Here is a 25,836-nt window from a genome sequence, read left to right on the forward strand (position 1 = left end):
CCCTTCATCTCACCTCCAGCCATCCGGAGCAAGCCCGCCCGCTTTCATTCACTTTCTCCACTTACTCTCTGTGCTCCCTCTTCTTCTTCTTCTTCTTCTCTTCACTCTCCCCTTCTTCTCATTCCTCCGCCGCTCCTCCAGCTCGCTGCTCTCTCTACGTTCGCTGAGGAATCAGGACCAGTCGGGACCAAGACTGACTCTGTGATTGGAGGTAAGACTCTGCTGTGTGTGGGACCGAGTGTGTGTGAGGACATACGGAGACTGAAATGCATCATCTGCTACTTTAGAAGACAGACGGAATGAACGGATGACAAAAAGACAAGGTATAAAAAAGGGAAATTGCACTGAAAGATGATAACATTATTGGGGAAAAGTGAAAGAAAATCAGGGGAAATTCTGTCACCAGCACTGACAAAAAAAACGAGTTTATGGAGATGGAAACCAAAAATAGGGGGGGGGGGGGAGAATTCCCATCAAAGATTAACCACAAGAAGAAGAGCAGGGAGAAAGTGAGTGTGTCTCAAGTGAAGGAGAAAATAAGAGCGCGATGGCGATGTTCCCCCGGTGGAGCGGTCGCGTGCCAACAGATGTAGCGACGCCTGGCTGTTCCTCATCCCGTCACAATCCCATTCACAAATAAGAGCCGGACACTGGTGATGGTGATTGGCTCCCCGACCGGCGCCGTCTGTGCGTGGCGGAAGAGAGGGCGATGGAAGAGGAGAAGAGGGGGATCTTTGAAACGCAGGGTCACACGTTGATCTGAGGCGACGGGAGGCAGGTTAGGGATCTGAGAGGCAGGTTAGGGATCCGGGAGGCAGGTTAGGGATCCGGGAGGCAGGTTAGGGATCCGGGAGGCAGCTGTGGCGAGCGGAGCCAAACTTCTGCATCCCTCGCTGCGTCATCCTCTCCCCTCTCTCCATCAGCCAGACTCCCACATTCCCGTCATCCCATCCCACCAGGCATCCCAGATTAACATCTGCCCAGACAGCGATGCTTTTGAGAGCTCATGAGGTTAAAGAGAAAGACAAAAAGCTTCATTTCAGGGCCTCATGTCTGGGCTGGAGGGGAGCAGTCATCTGCATTGACCTCCTGGGAGCGCCATGACACGGAGATGCCTCAGCCAAGGAGATGTGAGCAAAATGATAAGCGAAGCGGTTAAGAAAAAGAGAGATGCAATGTTCTCAGCTTTAAACCTGAGCCTCCTGCAGCTCCCATGTCCCCAGCAGCCAGGAAGTGCTCGCGGTCTTACTCGTGTCCTGGTCAACTTCCCAGACACATTTTAGCTTGATGTAAAAGCCGGATGGGATGGATCTCTACCTTCACACCGCAGGAAATTATTGATTTAATGAGATCTGTGGAGTGTGAAATGCCAAGGTGTGATCAACTGTTCTTGAGGGGGAGACCTCGGATTAGAGTGTGTGTGTGTGTGTGTGCGTGTGTGTGTGTGTGTGCGTGTGTGTGTGTGTGTGTGTGTGTGTGTGTGTGTGCGTGTGTGTGTGTGGGGGGGGGGGGGGGTAGTCCAGGTGGTGATTCAGTTGTTAATGTCCTCAATAAAGGGAAAGAAAGCTGCAGCAGGTGCAGTTGTTCCGAGGAGAGGCTTTACACCATAGTGGTGTTGCTGCGTGCGTGGATGTGTGTGTGTGTGTGTGTGTGTGAGTGAGTGCGTGCGTGAGTGAGTGTATGTATGTGTGTTCTTGCTGCATACACAGTACCAAAATACTCATTCCACTCACAAAGTAAGGACATTATTTGGAATTGGGGAGATTTTAGATGTGCCTCAGATCTTCAAAAGATTGGTTGAAGGTTAAGTTACACTATAATTCTAAGGTTGAAGTTAGAAGCCCTAGGGCTAGGGCCAGGGCCAGGGCCAGGGCCAGGGCCAGGGCCAGGGCCAGGGCCAGGGCCAGGGCCAGGGCCAGGGCCAGGGCCAGGGCCAGGGCCAGGGCCAGGGCCAGGGCCAGGGCCAGGGCCAGGGCCAGGGCCAGGGCCAGGGCCAGGGCCAGGGCCAGCCTCAAAGAGATGGATAATGTTCCTCTGAACAGCAGTGGACATTAGTTAGCCCTGGCCCTGGCCCTGGCCCTGGCCCTGGCCCTGGCCCTAGACCTGGCCCTGGCCCTGGCCCTGGCCCTGGCCCTGGCCCTGGCATCTTCTTGAGACAGCTGGCCACAGATAGTCATCGAGGACTCGCCCCCTGCTGGCCATCATTGTAACTGCAGGTTTAAAACGACGCCAGCCGAACCTCCAGTTTTGTGTCTTGTCCGTGTTAGTTCGTCAGACCTGTGATTGTTTCTTTTTTCCTGCTTTAGTAAACATCATCATGCATTCCAGCTCTCGTCCTGACTGTGACGATGTAAAAATCAGTGTTAGATTGCATGCAGGGTTTTCAAAACTGATTTAAAACTGAACTGATTTGAAACCTAATTGGACATAATTGAGGCAGAAGCCAGAATTGCTCCTCCTGTTCCGTTTTAACCTCAGCACAATAACACGGATACGGCGCAACGAGGTCAGCGCAACGATACCATTCAGCAGAATAAACATGTTACTTCGCTGCGTTTAGGCGCTAGCATAACTGAGACATTGCGAGGTGCTTCCCTTTATGTCTCTGAGTCTGCAGTTACTAATGTAAATCCATTAAACCTAAGACATTAAAAACAAAACAGGAAACTATACCGGCTGTTGAGCGAGTACCGGTGGGCTGACAGGCCGCTATTATCGCACCATAAAACCTGCTAGCGTTGCTAAAATGGCACAATGGAATGGAAACGCGGACTGACAACGTGTACATCGTAATTGACTCATTTGTTAGTGCGCTCTTTTGCACATTAAGAAGAAATACGTCCAAAAGCTGCTGACCGGTGGCGATGATGGTGTACGAGTGTTATTACCCCGCGTATGCTGGCGCTGCTAAGTCTTTGTTTGCTCTTCTCGGCTGACATTTGCTGTGATTGTGAGTAGAGAACGTGGCAGGTGAATCCCGCTGTACCACATTCTACTGGGACACAACGGTGGAGCGGTTACCTTGTGTGTGTGTGTATATATACATGTATATATATGTATCCATGTTCAGATGCACCATGGGAAACCCTGACATGATTGGTTTGACCATGATTGTTTTTTTAAGATATTGAACCCGTTGCCCCCCCCCCCACCTCATCCTTGTGTAAGCCCTCTGTCAGTGCCTCTCCTCTGGTTCCTCCGTGTCCTCCTTTAGGGTCCGTAGACGCTGGAGAACTGCTGGGAAATGTGTCTGCTGAGCATACGGTCACCTCATTAACGCCGCTTAAGCGAACGTCTCAATAATTAAAGTGCCGTTTCCAACCAGCGCCGAGGTCGTTCGGAGGCCTTCCACGCTCCCGCTGATTTTTGTTGTGAAAAGCACAATTAACCCAGAGTTCTGGGCGCCATTCAGAAAGCCATTAATTAAAAGGCAGACTCCGATAAAGCAGGGGGATGATGCGTTTTTCCTTTTTTTTGCTGATTGAGAAGCACCGGCCGAGGAACATCAGTCAGAGACGAGAGGAGGGGGTTAATGAACCTGGGAGGACGCATTATGACAGGTGTACCGGACAATGTTGATAACACACTGATGTGCAGTTGGTGAAGGCGGACGGCCGCTGTGGCGCCATCACTGCCAAGGTCAGGAGCAGATGTTGTCGGCATCTGGGGGACAGTTCTGTCTGGTAAGCATGCTAATCATCTGTGCAAGACGTGCTTGTCCCCGCCCCTCCCCGGATTCCTGCTGTGTGTGAATGCAGAGGTGTGAGGTTGCATGTTATCGTGTGAAGTTCTTCTGCGCTCCCTCCGCGATATAAAGTCCAGAAAGTACCGTAAACGCGCACATGCACAGAAGCTCTGCGCCAACTTCATAGGCCGGCAGCAACCGACGCAGCGGCGTTTTTAGCAAAGTCAAGAAGTCAGCGCTAACTTTAGACCCAGAGAGGTCAGCCCAGCGCAAGTCAGCGTGCTTCCAATTAGAAATCCCACGACCTCCTAAATGAGAACATTAATGAACCTGCGGTCAGGTGGGACAGAGTCAGAAAATAAGTGGATTGAATGGGTTTTTCTTATTTTAGTGCTCGGCCTTTTTAATAAAAGGGAAATTAAAGAGGATGATGTGACCTATTTTGTGGAGGCCACTTCAGTCCTTCAGCGCTTAAAGGCAACTTTATGGTCTAGAGGAGCAAAGATGTGACACGGTCTGAGGAACCTCAGTCTGAGGAATGTCACTTGAACTTTAGAGTTATTAGTGGAATGAATTCATGCTCAGATGCTGGATATTCTTAATCCACTTTTCAGCCTGTCAATGACACAAAACGTTGCAGTCAGGTGGAATAATTGAGACATCCCCGATGTAGTATATCATCTACAGTTGTATGTGCCGTCAGATTGTTAGCTCAGTGCTATCAAGATACTGCGGCTTAAACAAAAAAGGGATTATTTCTACCTTAAATGCACCTTCATGGTGCTCTCAGATGGCAGCACAAACTCGAAACATCCTATTTGTTTTCCCCCATCCATTAATGACAACAAACAAATCCCGATTTTAAGTTCTGCCATAATTAAGTGGGGCTCCCGATGGTGGTTAAGTCATCTTCAAACACTCCACAAGTGCCACCTAGTTGTTAGATAACTGATGGCAGCACCAACGGCCATTATCTTCTCCTGTCCTATAGATACTTCTGTTCTTCAAAGGAAAGTCGATAATCCTCTCAGAGCTGCAGATGTGTGTGTGTGTTTGTGTGTGGGGGGGTGAGAGGTGAACCAGGTCAGTTTAATGTAGGGGGATGTTTGCAAGCAGTCAGGTGGAGCACATCAACCCCCGGAGCAAATGACAGCTCGCCGCTGCGGCAGACATTGGTGGGGATGAGCCGCAGACCGGCGGCCATTTATGGTGGGCGATATCCATCACCCCGTTTCAATGTGACATCCGCGGCTACGGCGTCCCCCCTCAGGACCTAAAGCCTGGACAGATCCAGAGACGTGCGGATGTTTTTAATTTATCACTTTTGCAATGCACACTTCCGCTGGACATGACCTTCCTGTTCCCTGACACTTACTTTAATCTACAAGCCTCATCCCATCAGCGAGATGCCTTCTTAGCCAAACCTTCAGCTTTCCTCTCCCTGCTCCGTCCTCTCTCTGATGTGACCAGAAAAAGGTCACTCGTGCTTGAAAAAGCATTCAGCTATGGACCAAAACGTGAGATGTTTAAATCTGCCAACAACTCCATAAATGTTCCAAAGAGCGCGCTAGCTCCACGGTAGCGGCGGGTGGAGCGGCCGATGCGGAGGTCCAGAAAGACTCGAGGTTCTTTACCAGAGCGATGACACAGATGGTTGGATTATTGCAGACCTGCCAGACTAATACAACAGGAAATGCTTCCTTTTTCTCTTCCGTGAGTAGCGGGACGCTTCACTCAGCGCTCGGTGGTCTGATTTGACAGGACAATCAGAAACTGCCAACTGCCTCATGGGACGCTTCAGTGTCATTTTCAGTTTGAAGGCGTCCCCAGTCGACTGACGGCACTTTGATGAGGTTATTTACGCAAAACACAATCAAATCCTGTCAGAGTTCATTCCGTCCCCGTCATCCCGCCCTCCCAGCGTTTTCCAGCGCATCGTCCTGAAGGAACGCCGGTCGAAGGCGCCTTTGGAGCCCTGGAGCCGGACTGGGGGCTCCTGCCGGTGGGTGCCCACATGTATTAAGTGAATGTCAACTGCTGCAACTCTTGTTTTGTTTTTTTGCTGCAAGGTCAGTTAAGGCCCTGCCCCCCCCCCCCTCCCATTCCACCCCCCCCACCCATCACTGCAGGAACTGCTGTCAGTGACAACAGGGTATCAGAGGGGCATCAGCACCGGGGTGATGGGCACTGGGGGGCAACGTATGCAGACGCCCGTGCACCGTGCTGCTCTCTGCCGAGCAGCCCCCCCCCAACCGCCAGCATCAATATTCAACCTTCATGAAGATAGCATCATCATTTAGCTCCGAGTGTGGCGGCAAATCATGCACGTGAGCGCTCCAGATGACGTTGTGCCAAAGTGCATCTCTCACTTGAGCGCACCGTCTCGAGGTGGACTCAAGGTCAAACCCCCCATCCTGCAAAACAAACCCCGGCAATGTGAATAAATGTTCCCGCAGAGCCGGTTCGATGCGCGCCGACTTTAACCCGTCTTCAAACGGGGACTTTCACAAAGCCTGCTCCTCCCCCTCTCCCGCCTTGCATCGCAGACATGGCTCGGAATACAAATTGTGGTTTTTTTTTTATTTTGGGTAGCCTGTAATGCTGTGGGCCAGAGAAGAATGGGAGGTGGGAGTTCTGTTGGCAGGGCACCGCCAGGACTAAAAGGGAAGGCAACAATACGGCGGCGAAGCCGCTCCGCAGACGAGAATCCGAGACGACAATAAGAGGCCGAGGGCGAGAAGAGCGGAGAGCTAGAGGAGCTCGAGATGTTAAGAATTGTTTATGGGATGGGTAGAGAATGAGCTGTGCATGTTGGCGTGTGCTGGGGAACACGGACCTGTATCAGCGCCTGATCCTGACACCCCACCTGACCCTTTCACATTTAAGCAGATCATTAGAATCTCCGCTCAGATCAGACGTATTGATCCACTCCACTTTTTCTCTGTAAAGCACATGCATCAGTGGGTGCACGGCGCCCGGCGATGCAGGGAAATATAATACCGAGCATTGAAAGAGTCCAGCCGAAAAAGATCCCCCGATCTTTCGTTGTTTCATGGAGATACTAGCCTCAGATTAATGAGGGCTCTTCTGTTCAGATTCTGTCCGCAGGTAAGAGCTGAACAAATGGAATACCTGTAAAGACGCACAAAAAGATAATGAAAGAATGGATGCGGAGCTTAAAGTACTCACTGATTCATGAGATTTACGTTTCCAGATAGAAATGAAGCTTTGAGCACTACCTCTGCTGTGGACCAGCAGGCTAACAAATTACATTTCTGTAATTGGAAAATTCCATGATAACATTTATGGCACATAATTGGATGTTGTCCCTTTGGTACTTAATGGATTTTCTTATTTAGGTTTTTGTTTGCGTTTCACAAGGCATCCACCCCCCCAACGCCCCACCTCTTTGGTGCAAAACAGAATTTGAGCATAATAACATGATTGTATTCAGGCACCACTGGTCCACCTGGAAGCTTTAAAATGTTACCTTTTACAATTTAGATGACGTCCGCTCAGAAGCGATAGGTGTATAATCAGTCAGCGCTCCGAGTCCATCAGTCCTCGGTGGAAATCAGATGTCTCTGTCCACCGCTCGTCCCACCAGCTGTTTCACTCTGTCTGCGGGACGGAGAGACAGAAGAGCCGGCGTTCACTGGATGTCACACAGCTGCCAGCAGAGAACCTGAGAGACAGCTGAATTTAGAGAAACCCAAGCAGAGCAGAGCGCAGGAGGGCTGGCGACGAAGGGTCAGAGGTCATTCATACACCAGATATTCCCTGTTCTGTTTCATATAAATTCATATAAGTTTGTGACCCTGTTTGAATCATATGAATTCATAAACCTACTTAGAGCCTAAGTAGGGACCCGTGTGGTCCAGCCTGAAATTGCTCCGACTGTACACACATCCTGGTTCTTCTGTGTTTGTGAGGACTTTCATAGATATAATGCATTACCCAGCCCATAATTCTAAACATCCTGTCCAACCCTAACCTACCCTAAGCAACCCAAACACCAAAAATACCTCTTAATGTTCAAATAATCCTGTGGAAAGCAGTAAAAATGTCCTCAATTTCCAAAAATGTCCTCACTTTGCTTATAGAATTAGTATTTTTGGTACCCAATATGTAGCAAATACAAGAACACACACACACACACACACACACACACACACACACACACACTACTCTTTTTAAGACAATGAATTATCATTAAAGAGACAACAAAGCGAAGCAGAACAAAATAAGGGTGTTGATAAAGACACTCTGCCAACTGTTTTTCTTTATACAAAATAGCAGTTATGAACCCAAATATTACAATTCACGTCGGCCACTCCGAGCATTAAAATAATTGAAACGAGCCTTTCGCTCAGTTCCTGTTTGACGATCGTTTCACGACGGGAAGAAACTGTCACGTCATAGTGGCCGCTCATAAACAAGCGCGTGCTCTCCGTGGACGAGGCCTCCAGCTTCTCTGTTTCTGCCAAGCTGAAGGATTAAACCAGAGATGAATCATGAGGCGTCAGAGTACAGAGAGAGAGAAGGGGAGGTCAGCGGGGTGGTGAGACTGATCGCCGGCGTTTGGCAGTCGGCTTCAAGGTCTCATCCGTAACTCCAGCCGTTTTGTAAAAAAGCCAAACTCTTAGTTGGGCACGCATTGATTTAATTACCATCATGTAGTGAGTTATCACAACTCTGATGTCCAGGCAGTACAGTAGCTGTTTCCTGTATTTCATTGTTTCTGTCTGACTTCGCTGTCTCGGTTCCACGCAGCTCAAAAGGGCTACCGAACTAGCGAGTTTATTTGGCAACTGTGACGAGACCTTGTCCCAACAAACATGGGAGAACAGGAGCAGAAGTGCCTAAAACTTGTGTGATTAACACTCTTACCTGATGATAACCTGTGTGATAATTCTGTCCACGTGTCCCCGGATCACGCACGCTCGTTCCTGCTCTTTGCTGCGTGCGTGTAGCTAGCTTTTGCGCTAACCTGGAGAGCAGCCACAGCTGGAGAGTTTTATTGCATGGGTTGACTATAGTTGGGGGGCAGAGGCCTTTAATCAAAGGAAGGAAAAAACACAGTATTTAATGGAAATGGGGAAGTGTCGGGCTGGATCAGATTAATTAGAGGTTTACGTGATTCGTCTGTCACAGCCAGTGTGTTCCGCTGTATTGAGCTTACGCTGGGATCGGATCCAGGCGCCCACAAATCTGCCCGTGACCTTCACAAAGGAGGAATGAATCCCAACGCAATAAAAATAACTTACTTAATGAGCCGCGCTCGCAATTTACGGTGTCCAAAAGTTTTAAAGTGGGTTCAGTCAGGCTGACGGACGTGTTGATGATGGAACGCTCAGCACAGCCCAAATAAGTACAAGAAAAGATCCGACTCCTTCTCATCCCGATCACACCGAAGTTCTGTCTGTGGGAGGATCCCCGAGAGATTTTGTTTTAAATGATACAGGCTGCCGTCACGGGAATGTAAATTTGAAACGGCCAATTTCTCCTTCTGAAACCCTTTCTGTGGCCTGATCCATAAACGAGGCTCATCTCCAGTCCTCGTTTACACTTCTTACAGAAATCCTCTTACACAGAACGGAACAGGTTGTTTTGTTTCCAGCGGCAACAATGGATTCCCTGAGATAAGGCCCCATATTTGCCCAGATGCTGTTAGGCAGGACGTTGGCCTTTGTTTTGTCTGCTTACTCTGCATTTCAGCATCTGTCACATTTGCACGGCTGAAATGATTAACGGCATCATTTCCCTCCGATTCGTTCCCTGCAAACTTCAGCCTAGTAGCTATCTCGCCGAATTCTTCATGGTGGCTGCTAAAACCTGACTAGATCCTCCGCCGTGAGAGATTACCTCCATTCAGAGGCTCCCATTCAGATGGGGGGGATTCTTAGAAGTTAAGAAACCCATTTTACACCTCACGGAGACGGGAAGCTGAATTATGATGGCGGGGCCTATATAATCGACCGGATTAATCAATCCATTTGGAGTGAGAAGAAAGGAGTGCAGCAGACAGTAATGACTTTGGCAGCAGATTCAGAGAAAGCATGGAATGCACATTAGTCACATGTTTAGCCCGCGAAAAATTAGAACAAACTTGTTTGCGAGGTAATTAGCTGTATTTCGACCTGCTTTCGGAATGAGTCTGGGATTAAAAGCGAAAAAACAAGGAGCAAAAACACCAAAATGGAGTGATGCGGGCGTGTTCATCAATTGAATGCCGCCAAAAGGATGAGAGGACGGATTCTGAGAGACAGGGGTATGATGAGATGCCACAAGTGTGTGTCTCTAGGCACAAAATGAAAGTGTAGAGATGAGTTTAAGCAGAGACGGGGGCTCGGGCGAGGACAGACAAATTAGGGAGAAGGAGGAGATGGATGGATGGATGGATGGAGAGGCGGCAGGACAGATGAGCCTCTTCATTTGGATTGCAGGGATAAATTACAGTCGTTGCTTTGAGGGGGCCGCACAGGAGCGGGGGGGGGGGGGGGGGGGGGGGGTCGCTGGTGTTTGTTCCATTTACTGAAAGAGAAACAAAAAAAAGGATGGAGGTGGGGGGAAAAAGAAGCCAAACTGTGATTACGGTGAGTCAGAGCAGGCAGAAGAGACCAACGGATCCTGACGGGTTACCGTGGAGGTGTGGCATTAAAGGGATAGGAGTTCGATTCAAGGGCGTACATGCCCGCTCTCCCTCTCGCTCACTCAAATTCCTTCGCCCTTCAGAAGCATCGGCCTGCTCAGTGGGCAGAGTCAAAGTGGTGCAGTGTGTAATTACGCTGTAATCTGGAGAGCAACTTTCAACCTTTCTCTGCAGCCTGACTTTTTGTTATTTTTGGCGTGAGCCTGAAAGAAAGACGTCATGCAGATGACGTCACTGAAAAGAATATGAGCTTTAAAAAATATTTCAAAACCAGCCTTGACAGATTCGGACCCATATGTAGCCCATTGAGGAGCTCTGTCTGTTTGAAATGTGGTTTTAAGCCAAGTTCTGTCATCATGAGGTCATAATTCTTTCACTTTTTGCTAATCTGGCTCGTACTGTTGATTTATAACACTGCCCCCCATGACTCGGGGTGGTACTGCAGAATAAAAATGCACTTTATTAGATTGACCCACAATGAACACATCGCTCCACTGTGACCTTCCTGCCCCCTCCACCACCCCCTCGTCTCCTGTCTCCTCTCCACACCTGTCTCATGTGTCACCTCTGATTCCACACGGGACGCTGTAATTGGCAGGTTCTGGCCCAACAGCTGCGGCGTGTGAAACCCTCCTCCTCAGGCGTGCACGTCTGAGTTCGCGTGTTGTGTCACTTGAGTCAACGGTGGAGAGACGGGGGGCAAGTGTCCTCACAGATGCCATTAATGCTGCCAGAGGAACGGCTGGTGAATGAGTGACAAATCGAATCTTGCCAATCAGGCGGATCACTCCCACGCCCTCCCACATTCCCTCTTCATCTCATCCTTGTTCATTCTTCTTCCTCAGCCTCCACAGAAGGTTGGTATGTAGGAAGAGTTGCACACCTGAAGGCATCCGTGCAGCGCTCACCAACATGTGCTCGCAAGGTGTTTCAGTTTGATACCGACTATTGACACCGTTGGGTTCAACGCCTCCCTTTCAATTAGTGAAAAAAGGTCAAAGTATCGATCAGTGTTCACACGCACACACGCATGCACACACACTTACTCCTGAATGACTCACTGCTCTTGAGGCTATAGAGTAATGGATTCTGTGATCGCTGTTGTGTCCTAGGCTTCAAACACGCACAAGCTTTATGTTCTCCCCTATAAGAAGGCACTTGCGCACCCATGCCTGCACCAACGGAAAACCTCTAAATGGCCACCTCTTCCGTTCAGAGAAACATCTGGAATATTTCCAGTTTTTATATGTATTTTATACAGCATTCACACGTGAGCCTCCATCTCAATCCTCTCATTTTGGACTCCACAGTTTCATCACAAGGAGAACATCTATGATTTGAGGCAGGAGTTTGACGAGTGTGTGTAATAATCTTTTAATGGAGAAAAAAAAAATATTTATTTCAATTAAATTACATCCTCTGCCATAATTCCCTCCACCTGCTGAGCTGGTTATCTGCTCCTCTCCCGCACTGTTTTGTTATTTCATCCTTAAGGTGTATCTGTGAGCTGACAGGTCAGTTACGTGTGCTTTTGAATTATCCGGAATTGATGCAAATTTAGAGAAAAAGCTCCTGCCGGTGGAATCCCGTCCGGCCTGCCGGAGCGTTACCGCTGCTCGGCTGCTCAAGCTTGCGTCGAGGACAATCCAGTAATTTAAATGAAAGCATCCCTTCATCCGCCGTCAATCTTCTGCAGGGCAGCAGAGGACTGCAATATATGTCCCATTTAAATAAAACCAATTTCATTCTTGTAGGGCATTAAAATGAAACATGGTGATGTGGTTTTACTACTCAAAGATTAGCAGACTTAGCTTGTTCCTGCTGAACATAAAGCCCTCTTGGTCCATGTGACTCCTTCAGTGTCTCTGCTCCTCAGCAGTGGCTCGGTGTGCACGCTGACTCGGTGCGCTCTTATCTAATCAGCTCACGCTGCGGTTACAGGTGGTGGCATAATAAGACTAACAAGTCCTACTGCTGTGGGGACATTAGCAGGGAGAGGATCGATGCACGTGAGATGCCGGTGTGTTCACGGGACTTAATTACAGTGTCTCTCATGTCGAGCCAGGCCTCGGTCCTCCACTGCAACACATGGATACACTTAGTTAATGCTTAATTAAGTGCACTCTGAGGCTCTCAGTACATGCTAAGCTTGCTAATTCTGTTTAATATAAGCCATCATAAGCAGTTTTAGGCGAAACGCTACTTAGCTTTCCAAGTATAATGTAAAATGAGCCTAACAAACTATCTGCATTAAAAATTCCCCCAAATATACTTTTTACAAGTGCTCTTTTATCAAAATTTAATCTAAAATGTAAACAAATGAAAAAAACTAATACCTGATGGACAGAAAATGTTTTAACTTAGTATATTAAAAGACCATTTAAAAGAAAAGACTCTAAAATATCTTTGTTTCAAATAAGCGTGAATAAAGGAGAAGATCTGTCAACATCCAGATGTGCACACACACACACACACACACGCACACACACACACACACAGTCCATGTTCCAAGATCAAATAGGGACAATAAAGGCCTCCACGGCTGATAAACTCAGCCATTACCATCCATGGCAGAAGAATATTGATTCATTCAATTCTAAAACTGATATTTCAATTTGCTTCCACCTTTAAAACATCGTCTTCCTGCTTACTTGGGGCTTTAACTGCCTTTTTATTGAAGCGGCTGCCTGTTTCCATATCTCTTCACCGTCCTCTGCAGAGGAACTCGACAACACTTCCCATCACCCAGTATCTGGGTGGTTGGGCTTAAATGCTGCTGCAAAGGTTTTGGGGATGATAAGCTGTGCAGGGAGGCCTCTTCCTTCACCAAATCAATATCTAATTACAATAAGGTCAAAGAAATCTCATCCAAGGTCATTTACAACTTTCTCACTGCAGCTGATGAAATTATATTTAAGAGACACAGTGGCATAAAGTGATAAGAACTTTTGGAATTGCTCAGTTATCATCTTATATCCTTTTAGAAGACTTTTGCTTTGGTTTCCTGCTAGATCACAGGAGCTGAAAGAGCACCAATAAATGGACAGTAAATGTAAGAATTATGCTTTTAACTCACACAGAAAAATCTTTGGATTTGTTGCGTGAAGACGGAAAAAAGAACCCAAAAATCATAGTCAGATTTTATCAGGCTGACAAAATTGGAAATGAGAACCGTTCATGCAGAGAAAAACCAAATCAGGAAAACCAACAATTATCGCCGTCATCGTGGCAGCGCTGGGAAAATGTGACGCGATACAATCAGTACAGAGAAAAGTGTCATTATCGCAGACACTTTGTTTCCTGGGGAGGATGAAAACCTGAATAAGAGGATACTAAAAAGTTGCGGTTAAATAAAGAGACACTGCCCAGCTAATATCAAGTGTCCATGTTTTCTGTTTGTTTTAGCCATTATGCAGTGGCTTTATTTAAACAGCATCTCTTACATTCGAGATACGCTCTTTGAGCGTGTCTCTATGCAGGACGGCTATTCTGGAGCCACTGAGCAGCGTTGTTCCACTCAGGGATGAAGACAGTCAAAGTTCAATGATATGATGATGGAAGTGCCCAAGATGTTGTTGACAACAACCTTGACTCTCAGAGGGCTCCAATGCCGACTCGCCCATGTGGAAAGATGTCTAACAGCACTCTGTCACCTGGCTCATACATCTTCCTCCCTAAATTCGCCCGTTTTCTTGCGCCCGCAGCCGTTTGCCTCCTCTTTGCTCTCCATCTTCATTCTCTCGCTGTCACGTCTTCCTCTGTGGAAACTTGAACATGGCGATCTTGTACTTTTCTTCTGCTCTTCAAAGCTTTTTCTCAGGACGATCTCTCTCGCTGTGATGGCCTGCAATAGTGTCACCTCAGTATTATCACAGAGAACATCAAGCCAACGCACGCTCTGAAAACACACGCGCCAAAACAGACAGGAAGCAAGATTGAACTGGATTTCCCATTAAGAGGAGAATCATTCCTGGTCTCCTCTCCTGTCTCATTCTCATTTTTGCTGTCAAGAATAATCCCCCCCACGCCCCCCCACCCCACACACACACACGCACACACACACCAACATGTGACATCTTTCCCATATTTCTTCTATTCTCAGATTCATTTCCACTTTGCTTTTTCATCCATCTCTGCTTTCTCTGCTCTCCTTTCCATTCCTAACCCACTCGCACCCCCCCCCCCCCCCCCCCCCCCCCAGATTTTCTGGGCATGAGAGAGGCAGGGTGGGCAAACTGCTGAGTCATATAATAACATGGAGGGGAAAGATGATGCTCTACGATGTTCTTTTGTCTCTCCATCACACTCTTATTGCCTGTGTCTCAGGTTTTCTGGGGGGCAAAATGTCTCGGTTTTTGTCCTCAAAGGTAAATCAATTTCGGTAAGGACATTGTGGAAATGCATCAGTGGTTAGTCACAGTAGCAAGAAGTTTCTGGACTGAACGACCATTTTCCTCAAGCTCATAGTTTCCAAAGACATTTACCTTTGGCTGATTCCTCTTGCTGTGAGTGTGTGAGTGAAAGGTGTGTGTCCTCTTGTGTATGTACTGTATATCCTTTAGACAATTTAACTCAACTGTATGTGGTTGACAGGCTTTTCCGTTAGACGTAGGTACTTTTGGTAGATACTCGATGTAGATACTGGATGAGTCACGAGAGCAGTTTTCTCTCAAGACTCAAATCTTGAAGACATCGTTAGAATCATCAGCGATCTGGGTCTTATATGAATAATCGCATCAGTAAAACCAGCACTATGGTCCAACAATGAGGTACGGTGGTGACTGAGTAACAGATGGCTGTTCTAAAGACCCCAAACATTTCACTTTTAATGGAAAATGACTGAAACACTGTTGAAAAGTGCCCATACTCAGTTACTGGTGGATGGACATAATTAGAAATAAAAAACAGACAGACAAGTGAATTATTTAACCACTACCAAAGTATTGAAACTAATAAACGTGACTAATAAGAAAAGGGACTGAATCATGACCTTATTTCCTTCCTCCACCCTGGCAAAGATGGGCTGTGCTGAGGCATTAAAGTCCCGATGAAAAATGATCCTACTTCAGCCCTGAGCTGAACATTCCTCACTGTATATTTGTTCTCGACCAGTCATGCTATAAGATATTTGAAAACACATATATCAGATATAAAACAACTTAGGGAGTTTGGCGGTGTGTTGTATATTATGTGTTAAACTGTTTTTGGGGGAGGTGGGGGTGCTACAACCTACAAGGTCAAACACCGTCCTCTGTAACACCGTGAGCATCAACCAGTGAATTCAGTGGTTGCAGAGTTACCGCAAATTAAATGTCAAGTAAATGTCAAGTATTGCGTATGAGGTATACATTAGGTGTCATCCAGTAGACGTAACAATCTATTCCACTTGGTATTACACCTGCATTACTAGATAATGCAGCGGGGTGACTGTCATGACTAATCCCATGAATTTCACTTTGAATTATTATACTTAATCAAGGTCACTGAGGACGAATAGATATTGCAGGCTACTCTTCAGGCATCAGGGAAGAAAGACAAGTACACTAGCATATCATCTGCATAGAATGGTCAGGGACGTTGTCACCATCACTGAACTAGTGTGCTCTGACTTCCACGGGCTGTTTTATACACCTGAATTCACATGTGCCAATCATCTCCACCTCTGTCTGGTTGGACGGGGACTGGACTGGAGAATTTCAGGTCCCTCTAGAGATATTTGATTGGGTGTACCGTATTTCCACGACTATAAGGCGCACCTAAAACACTGAGATTTTCTCAAAAATCGACGGTGCACCTTATAATATGGTGCGCCTGGTGTGTGGACCTTTGGTGGGTGCACTACGGTAAACGCTCCGCCAATCGATTAGCAGCACACCTACGCGTAAGGATCCCCTAAAATGGTGCCGGTCAAGTGAGACGCATATGAATGAGGCTTACTTTAAACTGCAGGCCATCGAATATGGGGCTGAAAATGGCAATCGAGCAATCTTAGTGTTTTCGCTTTATGAGGAGGCGGCATCTCTCCATACGCGCGAGGACAACTGTTGCGCAGCGGCTGCCTGCGGATTACCAGGAGAGGGCGGCCATCTTCCCTAACCCTAACCCTAACCAGGAGAGGGCGGCCATCTTCCCTAACCCTAACCCTAACCAGGAGAGGGCGGCCATCTTCCGCACCTACTGCCGCGACAAGATAACGGCGCCCAGCCACATCACCAACATGGATGAGATCTCTCTGACTTTTAACATCCCTTTGACCCACAAAGTGGAGAAAAAGGGACCGGCACGGTGGCGATACGCACAACGGGGCATGAGAAGTCGTCGTTCACCGTGGTTCTCGGCTGCCACGGAAACGGACAGAGCGTCTTCATGTATTGGAAGAGCTTTCACAAAATCAACGCTGAACCGGAACCGGTCGGTGAGTCCGATTCAGATGATTAAGAAGAGGAATTCGGGATGTTGGACATTGAAATAGTGTAGCTGTTTAATTCAGATACAGAAGATGAAAACTTTGATGGTTTTGTGGTGGAAGAATGAATATTTTGTTCAATAAATGTGTCGAAACTCACCGTTTTACTTCCGTTGTCATTTTTTACTGTATGTTTCAGCATGCGCCTAATAATACGGTGCGTCTTGTGTATGTTTTAAATACAGAAATAGCACCCATAACTGAGACTGCGCCTTTTAATACAGTGCGCCTTATGGTTGTGAAAATATGGTAGGTTTGGACTCTATTGTCTCTAAGACAATCGTCAGTTGTCTTGACTTGTTATCTGCGTCCATGAGTCCGTGAGACACCGGCCTCCCTGTGCCAGCCTCTATGGAATACCTCCACACCATGATGCCTCCACCACCGACAAACTTGGTTCCATCATACCAGAAAATCTTGTATGTCTGAGAGACCTTTACATGTCTTGGGTTTTTTAATGTGCCTTTCACTGAGTTAAGGTTTCTGGCTGGACACTCTGGTCCAGACTCTCGATTCTAGTAGATGGAGATCTTTTGATCACATGGATTTTACTCTAAAATGCATCATCGGCTGTGAGACCGTATATAGACAGATAATGTCCAATTGATTGGATTTACCATAGGTGGACTCCAATAAGGGTGTGGGTCCTTTGCAGAGATGAGGAACATAAATTCTCCAGAACTACTCTAAAAAACCTCATGTCTGTGTTCGAGCTGATCACCTAATGATCCAAGTGTATCACAGCCCCCCCCCCCCCCCCCCCCAACAATATTTACCCATCTCAGAACACTTCCAGAATGAGAGTCTGTGTTTCTGATAAATAACAGACCTGTCTCCAGTGTGACAGTGAGCGCAGTGTAAATGAACCCGTGTGGAAGGTTTTTAATGTCCTAACAACTAAACGAGACTAATCATCTGACAGCTACCACACACATCCAGCCGAAACAATACCAGTCAAATAGTCAAATCCCAGGGGTGCTCAAGCCAGAAACATTGTTAATGACAGTCATTAAAAGACTGTTAAACAATCTGCAGCACTGGGGCAACTGGGAATAGAACTGCGGTGCCGTTTGAGATGTTTGTTCCTTTTTTTAAATCTTTGCTTATTGGTGTTGTTATAATAAACAAGGTAAAAGGAGGAAGCATGGTGATATAACACTGAGTAAAGTGTTTAAAAGAGCAGCCTCTGTCAGTAGGAGATGTGAAGCTGTCCTCCGTTTCAGCTGTTTTACTCTTTCATCCCGTCTCTCCCCCTCCGTCTGTATCTCCTTGAACATCAGCACTCCCTGGCGAAATCTATAATTGACCTTGAGCACCTGGCCATTCCACTGACCCCTTTCCTCTCCTCTCCCTCTTCTTTTTTTGCCTTCTCGACATCCCGTCCGCTCCTCTTTCAAACCACCATTCTCGTCTTAATTTCGCCGCTTTCATCATCATCCTTCATCTTCCTCCTGGCTTAGCTTGTCACCGTTCCATCACCTTTAATCAAATATCCCCCCTCCTCCTCCTGCTGAGCTCTTTGTCAGTGTGAAGGGACCTGAAAACAGCTCTAGAGCTCATCAATGGATCAGGGTAGACGCTGGGGATTTAGGAAGACGATCATTTAAAGGGAGTCTACAAACAATTGGAAGGAAGGAGAGAAAGGGAGCCGGCAAAAGGTCCGAGGGAAATTGAAAAAACCGCGATGGAAGGAGGGTCGAGAAAGAAAGACCGGCCGAAAATACTGATGAGTCAGGCTTGTGAGTTGAATTCGAAGTAACACCTCTGTGCAGATAAGCCAGAGGGCAGAGAAATACTCCTCCCCCAGAGGAGAAAAACACTTTTCTTACTTAACGGTACTGGGTTCATTGACCCCAGAATGCATCAAAACACACAACATGACAATTAGCAACCTCGTTGTCACCAAAATCCCAAATGTAAATATCACCCGACTTTATCCTTCTGGGGTCGAGTCGGTTGGTGCAATGATAATTATACTGCCCAGCGCACTGGGAGCTGTCTTAAGTTAGCCTATAAGGTTGAATCCATGTGATGATTTTTGCCTTTTTCTTTTCTCTCTCTTTCTCATCTTCTGTGGGAAGTTAGCTAAACTTCAAATAGAACGTGGTGCTGCAAGCCACATTCTGCTCTTCAAATGATCCAAAGCCAGTAAATGCAGGTCAAGAGAAAACGTAACTAAACTAAAAGCGAGGCAGAGTTAGCTTTGATGGCACCAGCCGTACCGCATAAATAATGGAATGATGTGAAAATGAGATCCTTTCTTCTCCTCGTTAGAGCCGAACTTCTGTTCTGATATTTGGATTGTCTGCAGTGTGTGAAGGTTTTTGTTCGCTGATCTGTGGTTCAACTCTGATGTTTATCCGTCACACTCATAACCCAGACTGCCATTCCAGTTAGAGCGGAACAGTGCGAAGTCAGTGACACCTTGGCTGCTTCTAGAACAGCAAGGAAGTATAAGAACAAAAGGAAGTAGCCTGCTTCATTAATCCCACAGAGAGGGAACGACTACTGGTGGGTTCAATACCGTGTCCAAGGGCCTGCTACCAGCTGGATTTCCACCTTTTTAATCCACAACTGGGAATGGAAACCAAAACCTTCTGACCCCCAGCCCAGTCGCCTAGAGGCTGAGCTACTGTCGCACAGTTTTCCTGTTTGTTGTTTTTGCCCTAACAAGAAGAAACAAAGACCACTGAAGTGCAGTAAATTCATTCCATTCGGCATTGATTGTGCAACACACGGCTCTTTGTTTTCACCACATTACCCCAGAGTTTAAACAGACAAATAACAGGAGAGCAACAACACTGAAACACAAACTCTGGAGTTTATCCCTCTTAAATATAGTGCAAGAAGAGCTCTATTGTGATTTGTTGCTTTAAAACTGAAAAATCAAACACACACACACACACACACACACACACACACACGCACACAGAAAGATAACGGCAGCAGCTCGGAGCTTCTCCCAAAGGTCAGCATGGGAGGTTCTTTAATAATCCTGCTGGCAAACATCTGATGTTTGCTGTGATCTATAATCACTTTAAACATTTATAACTGAGGCCCACAGAGGGCACCCTGTCCCACAGCGATGTACAATACCTGACAGATTTATTATTGAGATTATTGATAAAGAGCAATGGGTCTTCTCCCAGAATCTTTTATAGCGAAACCATTAAAGCTTCCTGAAACCCTTTGTTATGGGGGGGGCTCTGCGGCTTCGTGGAGTATCAGTAAACCACAAGCATTCGGTTTGTGCACTAGCAACTGCTGAGGATACGTTCTTCATGCCAGGAACAGCTGAGGATTGAACCCAAATGGAACTCAGAGACAGCACTAATTCAGGATTCGATCTGAATTTACTTGGCAGCCTTCCAGGAGTAAAGTCAAGGCACATAAACCGATTCTGCTGCTAAGCAGGTGTTTTGCTGGTTGCTGTTGGGAATTTTTGAGTCCTCAACATGCCAAGTGTGTCAAAACACACCTGCAGAGCTGAGGATCAACCGAAAAGTGTGAGCTCATCCAATAAAACAGGCAAAATTAACAATGAATGGAATTCCTCAGGTTTTTATGAAGCTGACTTGATCCTTTTGTTGCCACACACCTTAACCACAAGACCACAAAATATTTGAAGATGCCCCCATTTGGCAACAAGGGTTGATAGTTGTTAACTCCACTCGCCATGTTAACGCCTTGTTAGTGAAAGGAAGGGATGTTGTGTTGTGCTTTCAAAATGGGTTCTCACTGCAGTTGTAGCTCATTCTAGCACAGCGTCCTACATGCTACTGTGTGTAGTTGGCTCAGCAACAAATTACGAGAAGATCTACTGTCAATATTATCTTGGGTCCCATAAATGCTAAACTTTGTTCCTCCCTTGAACTTTGGCTCAGTTGCCTGCGAGAGCCGAAGTTTCCCTTTGATGAATTGTTCTTGATTGCGTTAAGGATGAGAGCTTATGGGCTATTAAATAACCTCCATCTTGAATCTGTATCATTGAAACTCAACACGCAACGCTAACTATTTGATTTGCATTCTGATTAGCTAAACAGTGCTCACAACAGCACAAGTGCACAATTTCAAACACGCTCAGTTACTGGGCTTCAGCGGAAGAAAAGAGCAAATAGAGAGAATATAAGAGGTAGACATTTTTGAACTAAAGAACAGCAAAGGAAGAGAGAGAAGAGAATGGAGGGAGGGGTTTGGGCAGGAGGGACAGCGAGGACCACAGGGGGAATGCAGATGTGAGAATGAGTGCAGGAAAAGAGGAGAAAGAGAGGAGAAGAAGAGGAGGTGTCTGATTCAGAGGAAGAGAAAGGAGAGATGGTCCTATGAGTCCAGTGGGACCACCTGGGATTCCTTTTTTATATTGACCTTTCATTTCAGTCTAAGTCCAGAAGAGCAGCTCAAAACTGACGAGTGACATCAATCATGGGCTGTCAGCGCTGGAGGCCCGACGATGAGTAAAAAAGTATTTTCTTGAGTTCTGAACAAAGAAGATTCTTTACAATTTAGAATCCCAACAGTCTTCGTTTGATAGGAGGTACAAGACGAGATCCCTGTAAGAAACGAGGCTCTTAGAAGCTGGTGTAAATCTCCACCAGAGACCCAGATGAAGGATAAGACAACGATCGCGCCCTATTTAGTGGATTCCTGACATTAATATCTCATCATTCGAAGCTGCTGCGCAATCAAAAGCGACGATAAAGATCAAAATTGCAGCCGCCGAGGTAATGGAGAAACGCGTGGAGCAATGCAATTACCTTCCTCCGACATCTCCTCTATTGTAGATTAGACTGAGACGCACCGACAGAATATCAACAAGGTAATTAGTCTTCGATGGCGACGGACCGCTGCTGAACAAACAGGCGCAGGTGTAATTCTGCCCCCGTTGCTTACCTGTGATATCTGTCAAGGTCACGTTTTAATTACAGCTAATGAGATTGCCTGCAGAGCCGCCACTGCTTGGGGGTAAGGCAACTTGGGTGAGTTGAAGATGCGGTGGCTTAAAATTCCTCCCGAGGACCGTTATATAAGGTGCTCTGACCGCACGGAGAACAGGATGCAAGAGTACTCGTCACGCAACAGAGGCGCCGCGTGCGTTAAATATTCATGCTAATGCGAGTTTCACTTATCATATTATAGTCTGTTTGAATGTCATTCTCAAATGTGCTTTATCCCTCTCTGTGGCAAACTATAATAAGGGTGTTTACATATTTAATTTGTTTCGTAATCATGTATGTAAATATGCGTGAAGCCTGTAAGCTTGAGCTCGCTAGCATAGCAGCATAGGCGGGTGGGTTCTCTTTGTGACTGACAGATTTATTACTAATTCCATGGATGCTCTTTTTAATATAAAACCCTTTACATCTTATCGTTCTTCAGTCAAATATCTGCAGTAAAAAAATGGCATCAGGTAGCAAATGCTGGTAGCATATTTAAAATAAACGCATCGCTAACTGAAGAATATCTGACCGCCACAGAATCCTATATCTATTTGCTGTGGCAGGAAAGGTTTGTCAGCAATACACCAGGTTGAAGGTGGAATGTGGTGAACAAAGCACTCGTCAGCACCGGGTTCGTGTTTCAGGCCTGCGAGGGAACTGGACGGTCGCTTTTGCTGAAGGGTGGCGGCTGGCTAGCAGAGGTGGGAAGGAAGCAGCCAGTCAATGAACACAATCAGCGTTTTCTGTTAGTTCGACGTTCTTCGTGACAGCAGACGGAACATATCACGTCACTGAAATCCATTTGGATTCAGACACCAGGCTGCCCTCTTTAAAATTCCATGACACAAAGAACAAAAGAGCGGTTGTTTGTTTATTTACGCTATCGCCGCTTCTAGCGGACATTGAGTGATTCCACTCCTGAAAATCTCCAATGCAGAAGATGAGAGTGATATGAAGACAGTTATGGGGCTCCAGACATGGGCTTCAGTGTTGACTGGTGGGCGATAGCCATCATTTGATGTGAAAACGCATTAATTCTGGGTTCTTTGGTGGAAAAATGTCCATATTTTTTCAATTATTTTGGGTAGGATTGAAGCTGATCGCGGGTTTCTACAACTTGGCTGATATGTCTCAACAAAAGCTGCCTTGCTTCCTGTTTGTCCTCGTGTGTGCACAGATGGAGAGTTTAGTAAAAGTCTTCCAAAATACACACACCCCCTGAGGACAAAGGTTCAGCTCCAGTTCACAGATGCTGAGCAATGACAGCAGATTCTCTTTTAATACTTTTGGTTTCAGGCTGCTCCACAAAGGCACATTCAAAAGAACATATGGATTCTTCAATCTCCAACACACACACACTTGTACACACACACACACCTACACACCTAGAAACTGTAAAACAAATGGATAAACTGCTGCTGAGTAGGGTCCAGTTCCAAGGACCCCCTGAGATTGGCAGATCAGTCTGACTACAATCGCTCTTTATTCTTAAATAAATCAATTTGCTTAACTCAGTTGTGTACCACCTGCGCCACGCCGGCTGAGATATCTCGCTAAATCAATCATACCCCTCCCCATTTCACGGTAAATTGCCTCTTCTCCCTGTGGCCACTTTTGCGGTAAAGGTCAAAGGAGGAAGGTGCTCTTTATATCACAGAAAGATTGAGCGGTGTGGCCACTTAAGTGGGGTAGGTGCTGGGGCAATGGGCTCGTAGAGGCAGGTCAGGACTGCACACCCACCACCGAGGGTGTGGGTTTCGTAGGCATGATGCAGCAGAATGCAGCGGCGCGAGTGCTTCCAAACACATGCCGGTTTGTGCTGGGCGTGATGAGCCCCACTCAGGAAACATAATAGTGATGATGGAACGTAATGGTGCTACGGGTTGCTCATACATCACAGGGAGGGATACCAAGAGTTCGCCTCGCCAGGAGAAAAGCTTGCAGGTCGTCCTGGGGTCGGATGGAAATCCTGGTGAAGGCCTTTACATGATCCAGTGTCTGAAGATGCATCTTGTGTGTTTTCAGGAGTGCCTGCACTATTAGCATGTAACCGCGTGGCTAATTGTGCATCAGTAGGACTCCGCCATTGAACGTCTGGCTACTGAAACTAGAGCTGCCCTCTGTGTCCCTGCAAGCTCTGCACACTGTACGAGTGTGTTGGCCACAGAGGGCGCGAGGGCGGCAGTCAAAAGGGAGACGGGGACGACGGGCGATCGGGTTCAGTCACAGTAGGACGGGAAAAAGGTCCTTTAAGTGCTGGGCTCCCCTTTCATAATAAGGTTCTGTATCTGACCCGGCCTCACAGGCTGAACTCTCCTGTGGTGTTTCAGCCACAATAAAGGACTTGGATGGCCTGTCAAACCCCTTCAGATGTGGCCAGTTGCTCAGCGTCCTCCGGTCATCTAGAGCAGCTCGATCATATCACACAGTCAAAGACGGGACGTGCTGACACCGCCTGCCGGTTCCTTCCTGCTCAGCTTTGTTCTTCTCCGTTCCCCTGATGCATTTCAGCACCTCGCATAAACACGACTGTTCCTCCTCCCTCTCCCATCAACACCATCCTTCCTCTTTGTCCTCGTCCTCCCCGTCTCCGTCCCCTCCTTCTGCCGGCCCTCCGTTGTCACTAATTCACCCTGTCATTCGTCACCTCCTTCACACACGTTCTGTTTCCTGCTCCATTTCAAGAGTGTCACCACTGTAATACAAGAACGTCCCCGAGTTCCATCAGCGCTCTCTGGCCAACTCGTTTTTTAACCTTGTCCCATCTGTCCTTCTCTTCTTTCCTTGTTTCCTCCGCAGCAAAGATGGCAATGAGCAGCATCCTGAACAATGATGACATCAAGAAGGCCCTCGACGCATTTGCAGGTAGACTTACTCCCTTTTTTAGATGATTCTCTTGTTCTCATTCAAATGCATGCTGGGAAAAGCAGTTCAGAGCTCCAATTTGTAGAGAATTCTTGTCTAAATCATTTCCCACTGGATAGAAAGTTTCAAGCAGGATTTTTTTTTAAAATTAACTGTGGATTTGAACAGAGTTAAACAATGTAAATGTGGTAAATGTGACAAAAAGACACACGCAACACACTCATTGCAGAATAAAGAGATGCTGGAATAAGGATATACTTCATGATTACTGTTGTTTAGTAACATGATGGCCTTTAGCATCATGAGCTATTGCTTCAAACACTCGAAACATGTGGAAGGAATTAAATTTGTCCATTTGAGTAGAAACTCACCTCCCTAGTTCATTGATAAAATCGGATATTTCCGGACGGCTCACTTTTTACGCTGATGACTCAAGCTTTTTATGCTGACGCAGATAACATACAACCTACATGCCGACGCTTAGCAAAGGAATGCTAACTGTGATGGCCGTAGGTGCAGTTTAAGACAAATTCAGAGCCTCATGACCCTGAGCAGATGGATCCTCTAACATGTTCTCAATCTCTGTCACACTTTTAGGGGACAGACTGCAATTAAAGCATTGCCTTTGGGCCTCATTAAAATCACTGCAACAATGGACAAGTCTGTTGAATTAAAACCGTGTGTGTGTGTGTGTGTGTGTGTGTGTGTGCAGTCGCCGACTCCTTTGACCACAAGAAGTTTTTCGAAATGGTGGGTCTGAAGAGCAAGTCTCCAGATGAAGTGAAGAAGGTCTTCACGGTGCTGGATGCCGACAACAGCGGCTTCATTGAGGAGGAGGAGCTCAAGTGAGACCAGACGAGCGCGCTCGTCCACGTGCTGCCGCCGAGGAAACACGGGTGTGAGCTGACGATTTCTTGTCGATTTCATCTCCAGATTCGTCCTGAAGGGTTTCGCCAAAGAAGGCCGAGACCTGACAGATAAAGAAACCAAAGCCTTTCTACAAGCAGCTGACAAGGACGGAGACGGCAAGATCGGTGTCGATGGTACACACACACACACACACACACACACACACACACGCACACACACACACACACACACACACAGGCTTTCTTATACGTCCTGCTCATTTCACTATTTTCTCCTTTTTTTCAGAGTTCACTTCTCTGGTGAAAGAGTAAAGCTGCCCCTCGGCTGACAGGTTAGCGCTCCGAGACCACCTCTTTACTAG

The 25,836-nt window shown here is 46.8% G+C and overlaps 1 protein-coding gene across 1 annotated transcript in view; it reads left to right on the forward strand.

The window, feature by feature from the left end:
• The window catches only part of pvalb6 (parvalbumin 6), a 26,390-nt gene continuing 554 nt past the window's right edge, over positions 1 to 25,836 (forward strand). The window contains exons 1-5 of the mRNA XM_029836978.1: positions 1 to 211; positions 24,540 to 24,605; positions 25,318 to 25,450; positions 25,539 to 25,648; positions 25,761 to 25,836. The exon at positions 25,761 to 25,836 is cut by the window's right edge and continues 554 nt beyond it. Coding sequence (XP_029692838.1) covers positions 24,545 to 24,605; positions 25,318 to 25,450; positions 25,539 to 25,648; positions 25,761 to 25,786 — 330 coding nt within the window. The 5' untranslated portion in view covers positions 1 to 211; positions 24,540 to 24,544 and the 3' untranslated portion in view covers positions 25,787 to 25,836. The remainder of the gene's footprint in view (positions 212 to 24,539; positions 24,606 to 25,317; positions 25,451 to 25,538; positions 25,649 to 25,760) is intronic.

Source organism: Takifugu rubripes, chromosome 5 (assembly GCF_901000725.2).
Source record: "Takifugu rubripes chromosome 5, fTakRub1.2, whole genome shotgun sequence".
Lineage (NCBI taxonomy): Eukaryota > Metazoa > Chordata > Actinopteri > Tetraodontiformes > Tetraodontidae > Takifugu > Takifugu rubripes.